This window comes from Diadema antillarum, unplaced genomic scaffold (genome assembly GCF_040938485.1).
Source record: "Diadema antillarum isolate AM-2024a unplaced genomic scaffold, OU_Dant_1.0 seq00001948_RagTag, whole genome shotgun sequence".
NCBI lineage: Eukaryota > Metazoa > Echinodermata > Echinoidea > Diadematoida > Diadematidae > Diadema > Diadema antillarum.
This window is the reverse complement of record NW_027272608.1, coordinates 205,329-211,328: the sequence shown is the minus strand read 5'-3', so window position 1 is coordinate 211,328 and position 6,000 is coordinate 205,329. Positions and strand designations below refer to the sequence as shown.

At 38.7% G+C, this 6,000-nt stretch overlaps 1 protein-coding gene across 1 annotated transcript in view; it reads left to right on the top strand.

Moving 5' to 3' along the window:
• Positions 1-4,468: 4,468 nt before the first annotated feature.
• LOC139713330 (GTP cyclohydrolase 1-like) overlaps positions 4,469-6,000 on the top strand; it is a 47,839-nt gene continuing 46,307 nt past the window's right edge. The window contains exons 1-2 of the mRNA XM_071625075.1: positions 4,469-4,631; positions 4,665-4,925. Of these exons, the coding sequence (XP_071481176.1) occupies positions 4,469-4,631; positions 4,665-4,925 (424 nt within the window). The remainder of the gene's footprint in view (positions 4,632-4,664; positions 4,926-6,000) is intronic.

Genomic DNA, 6,000 nt, shown 5'->3' with positions numbered 1-6,000 from the left:
CAACACGTATACTGTACATGTAATGCAAAAACCTTCATTTTCGCGGACATCTAATTTAGCGCTTCACATTGAACTGCTAACTTGACAATATGCGAAAATATTGTACACGGACATGCATTAATGCACAAATTGCAGCGTCGAATCAAAAAAAAAAAAAAAATGAACATCTCACAAAAATATCTATACGCGAAATGAAGTACAACGTAGAGAGTCGATTCTGTCTGTGGTCTGTGTACTTCAAAAACGCAAAGCGAGTGTGTGCCAGCATGCAGCCGCCGCCCCTTAGGTTATAGTACTCGTTTTGAATAATGAAATTCGACCAAAGAATTGACACCTCTGGGCTCTAAAGCTTCTTTGAATTTTGGAATGACAACGCCAGAGAAACAATTACATAATCATATCTTGTTGCCACTTACGTCTTGCAACGCTTTCTACTGTTGTAATAATACTCAGAGAGTAGTACAATAGTAGAAATCTAGACAACCTTTAAATTATTTGCTGAATCATTTATTAACATATTTATTCTGTGTTCTTTATACAGGGTAGACTCTTTCGCTTGCTTCAGTAGACCTATATAAAACATCTTTACAAGAGACAGTTTACAATCTAAAACAAATTTAGAACACAGTAGGCCTATAGGTTCCCTTTCTGTCAGAGGGGCATGATACCATATCGGACCGAGTCATTGATTCCATTAACCCCCCCCGTGTGTCGTACACTTCCAGTCCTCTCTTATAAGTTTTATACGGAAATAGAATAGAGAAGTCTATACAAACAGGCATGTTTTCTTTAGCTCCAGATAATATGTAGGCCCTACCAAAATTAAGGGGACTAAAAGACACAAGACATTAGTAGACAATGACCTTTTGCATGTCAAAATGCATGCTAAAATTAACGCCAGTATAGGCTGCATTGGGAACGGGTTCAGTCATGTCCAAGATTAGTGGAAGTTTACATACACATACACACACACACACACACACACACACACACACACACACACAGGCGATTTTAAGAAATCTGTGGATTATATTTTCTCTCACACACAATGTATACCAATTGCTTTATATATGTACATTTGCAACTTTAGATCAGATGCTTTATACAGTCTCCCATCAACCTGTAAGCGAACTCTCACGAGATACCCGGCTGAATTTCCAAAATTTTTAACAGAGAATGAGTACATGATAAACGGATTGTCGTATAGGCCCTTTGTTTATCTATTTGTGTTGTTCGTTTGTTTTTCTTTGCCTCTACTTAGGCTAGACCATTTTGATATGGAATTAAAATGCAGCTAAACAATGTTCACATCAATTGAGAGTCTGCTTGATTATGAACATCGCCTGTCGGGTGCAACGGTATTGCTGCAACAACAAAGTCTGACTCATGTGCCAATCGAATAGATCCCCCAGTGATTGTGATGATGAGAGTTAAGGTAGGAATGCGATATTAAAAATTGTTTCATAATCTGAGATGGCTGGAGATCCCATATCCATCTGAAATACAAAGTACACTAGTAGGCCAGGGAGCTATAGGTGCCTACATCCATATTACACAGACATAATGCACTGCATGGTCTTCCATGGTGTCCATCTGGATGTGATACACTTTATAATTATTGCTCAACGGGCGATTCGTTTCAGTTCATTTCATTTTCATTTCTCAAAAATAAATGGTCTACATCAAAATAACAAATACTCTATTCCACAATAAAACAACCTAACACACACACAAACACACACACACATATATAAATAAATATATATATATGTATGTATATATATATATATATATGTATATATATATATATATATATATATATATATATATATATATATATATATATTTATTTATTTATTTATTTATTTATCTATTTATGTACCTGTGTATACTAAGATAAATATTATATAGATATGTAAGGGTGGTGAATCCAGGGGGGGGGGGGAGGGGCCACCGGGTGCGCGCCCTTTTTTAATAAAAGAAATAAAAAGAAATAAAATGAAAGAAGGTGCGTACTGTCAGCCGATGAAATCCGAAAGTGGCACTATAGAAACGAAAAAAATTGCACGGGAACCACTTGTGTTTATGTTTTGCTTTGTTTTTATGCTTGCTTGTCAGCTCTTTCTACAGCTGGATATATCTTCTGCTAAAGATATAATCATTTCTATATCCCTCTTAATATTTGACGTTCTCCCCTCCAATTTAAGTTTGTCGGAAAAATTTGCTCTCAGCCAGTCAGCCATGCAAGGAATTCGTAGCTTATAACAGTGCAAAATATCTGATGAAACGCTTCCCATGAAATGCCCCTCATACAGAATCGCCAATTTGCTATAAACGGGTTCGCGCAAGTGGGAAATAAGGATTCTTGGCAGCGCCGAGTGTCTGCATTTCGACTGTGCGTAATTATCTCTGATTGTGCACTGGACTGCGCAAGCTATAACTCGTCTTTCAATCCATGAGTGGATGCAGACTCAACTTTCCGATCAATCTAAACTAAGGAAGTTCAGGTTCAGGTTCAATGACATGTATTTACAGCAAATATAGCCCATATAAAATAGGCCTATAACTTATGAGTAGTGCCTACAAGTAACATGTGATCAATTTGAAAATACTGGGGGCACATCTCTAAAAGTAAAAGAAAGCAAACTAAACTATAAAAAAAATTAAAAACTTGACAACCAAAAAACTTACCAATGATAGACGGAACTGCACCATGTCACATGCCATATACTTTTGACTAATCAGTGATAAGAACTATTAATTATGAGGTATATGATATGCAAATAATATACCTTGCCTTCAGAGTTTTTGGTTAAAACTATGGGCAGAGGCATCGAGGCCTGTAATTTGAACAAGAAACTCGAAATGAGGCAAAGACTATTTGTTTAATATTTTTGGTCAAAAAATTTAAACAAAAGAATGGGAAAATGAACAAAAAAATAAATGCAAGGCGATAGTCCTGCCGGGTGGGTGCGCTGTTGTGAAGGGACCCTACAATGACCCTAAGAAGCTACGCACGATGTCAGAACCGCTTTGTTTGGCTAAAAAAACCCACACACAGATGTTACATTTCACAGAACGAAGTGATGTGAAATGTCAGAATTCCTTTATGACGTCACAATTGTATTGTCAAAATTGATACATGTCACGGAGTGACGGTATAGGCAGTGCGCGATGTCAGAATTGCTTTGTGATGTCACAATTGTTTTGTTAACAATGTTACATTTTACAGAGTGACAAGGTACAAAGTTGCACACAATTTCAGAATTGCTTTTTGACATCATTTTGCAAATAGTATTTCATGGAGTGTCAAACATGCCAGCAGTCTGACATAGCTGGAAATTCCTATAATCACGTGAAGCTTTTTTTCTGCCAGTGCGCAGCAGCTTTGTACACCGGTCATTCCGTGAAGTTTTTTTTTTTTTTTTTTTTTTTTTTTCAAAAAACAACTGTGACATCACAAAGCAATTCTGACATTGCGCACTGCGCCGTACTGTCATTCTGCGTAATGTAACGATTTCGAACTGAACAATTGTGACGCCACAAAGGAAATGTGACATTGCGCACTGCTCTTACCGTCACTTTATGAAATGTATCAATCAATAATCATTTCTAACAAAATTATTGTGACGTCTAAAAAGCAATTCTGACATCGCGCATTGTTTCGCACCGTCGCTCTTGTAAAATGTATTTTGTTTATTTTTTGACAAACATCACAAAGCAGTTCGATCTGACATCGTGTGATGCGACATGCTTCTATAGTCAATGTAGGATATATCCCTTCACAACATCGCATCCACCATACTTCTAGCTTTGCGTTTCCCCCATTTCCCATAAAACAAATATAATTTGCCTAATTTCGAATTTCTTGTAAAAACTATTGAAAGCCTTGGTGCCTCCAAAAGAACTATTCACTTCGGGCTGCGCCTCTCCCAGTGAATAGCTCTTTTGGAGTCACCTCTGCCCATAGAAACTCTCAAGGCAATATATATTTGTACTGTATTTGTATAATATTCGGAAGTGAGTTGATATGAGTGTAGGGATATATAATTAATTTTTTAGTGAGAGAGGGAGAGAGGGATACAGAAGGAGAGAGAGAAAATACTGTGCAGAATTAGAATTTGACAGAACATCATGCGTCATGCGCAGCGACCTTGTTTTGCCCTTGGTCGCCCCTCCCCCAGCGAGCCCCGCATTCGAGCCGTAAATTACGCGTAGATCCCACACGCGCGAAGTATGTTTACGATTGCAATCGAATTATAACCCCTGAGCACGCAAGAAGAGATAGCGAGAACGGCGTGAGTACAGCACAGGCTTTACCTTCTTTCATATGCCATGCCAGTCACCGAAGTACATTCCTCTCAGCAATCAGGTTTAAAAGTCCATGGTCAGAAAATCGGGATCTATACTTTTTAGAGTAAATGCCCTTCATTCTGCCGCCACTTAGTGCGCTACACTCGCCGCAAAGATGTCGTCTTCCAATCAAACCACAACGTCCAGTGCAGCCCGTATGAATGAAGATACCAGCGGCGGCAGTAGCGGCGTAGCGCTACCGAACGGACTGCCTCCAGACGAGGCGGCCGATCTCCAGCTGCTTGCGAGCACTCGGAACTTGTCCATCAAAGACAGTGGTGCCGTGCATTTACCGAAAGGGAAGCCGTCAGCTATGAACGGGACGATTGAAGAGAAAAAGGACGATGCAAGTCGAAAAGATGGACGCGAAATGTCAAAATATTCCCAACAACCACTTGCCAGTTTGTATCGCCAGGATTCCGACCTACAGCTACCGGCCTTGGAGCGCGCATACAATTCGATCATACGCGGCGTCGGAGAAGATCCGGCGAGACAAGGTCTGATGAAGACGCCGCAGAGAGCAGCTAAAGCCATGATGTATTTCACAAAGGGATATGAAGAGAAAATTGAAGGTAGGGCCCTATTCATTCTATGCATTTTCTCTTTTCCATGTATTTCTTCGGCTTGAAAATTCTTTTCATATTTATTTGAATGACATGTAAAGTTCATGCAAAACAATAGGCCAATTTGTAATTCCTTCTTGGCGCACATGAGCAAAACAAAAAGTCATTTTTGTGATATTATTAGGCATGTTGATTATAATTTACTGAGATAAGCATCTGTGATATAATGATAATTCATCTGGATCTGGATGTGTACAGTGCAGGACCGTTGTGGTATAGTGCACCGGAGAGAGAGAGGACTGATGAAGATTACTGGTACTGAAGAAACTGGTCCCCAACCTCAGCCTTGAAGATTGCTACTGTTAGGGAAGTTGCTATGGTGTCTGGAAGATGATTTCAGTCCACCGTTGTCTTAACAACAAAAAAAGAGTTCTTATACTGATCTGTATTTGAACTTTCAACAACAAAACACTTACTATGTCTATGATTTGTGACTTGCCTTTCTACTAGGTTGTCTGCCTCAAACCCAGTAAATTTCTTTGCTTTGATTTGTCTTTTTGGTCTTATAGGTCTTATGTAGACCTTATATTAAAAGATGCTTGTCAGCTCATCTACTCTACTCTAGTACTCAGCTGAGCTGAGCAGCAACAAAAATGTCCATTACACAACATAGGTTTTAGTGACCAGATATTTGGTAATCCTATGATTTACAAAAAAAAAAATGTGAATGCACTCAATGCAAAACAATATACAGTATAGATGTTATATTATTATCCCATATAGATGGGATTAGTTCTGTGGAGACTGCATCTGTCTCTGGAGGAGAGCGATAACGTCAAAAAATATAAAAGACTCCTTCGGACAGACAGATCTTTTTGTCTAGGAAAACAAGTGATGTCTGTAAACTGATTGAAAGAAAGGTCATTTGGGAAATGAACACATGAGCTTGAAATAAAAGGAATGAGGCTGCCACTGCTGTAAATGCTAAGTGCTGCATGTGATGGATTTACAGATGTCCAAATTAAACAATTTTACTGCTAAAATTTTGCATTAGGTATTGCAATTTCCCAGAGAAGTTTAACAC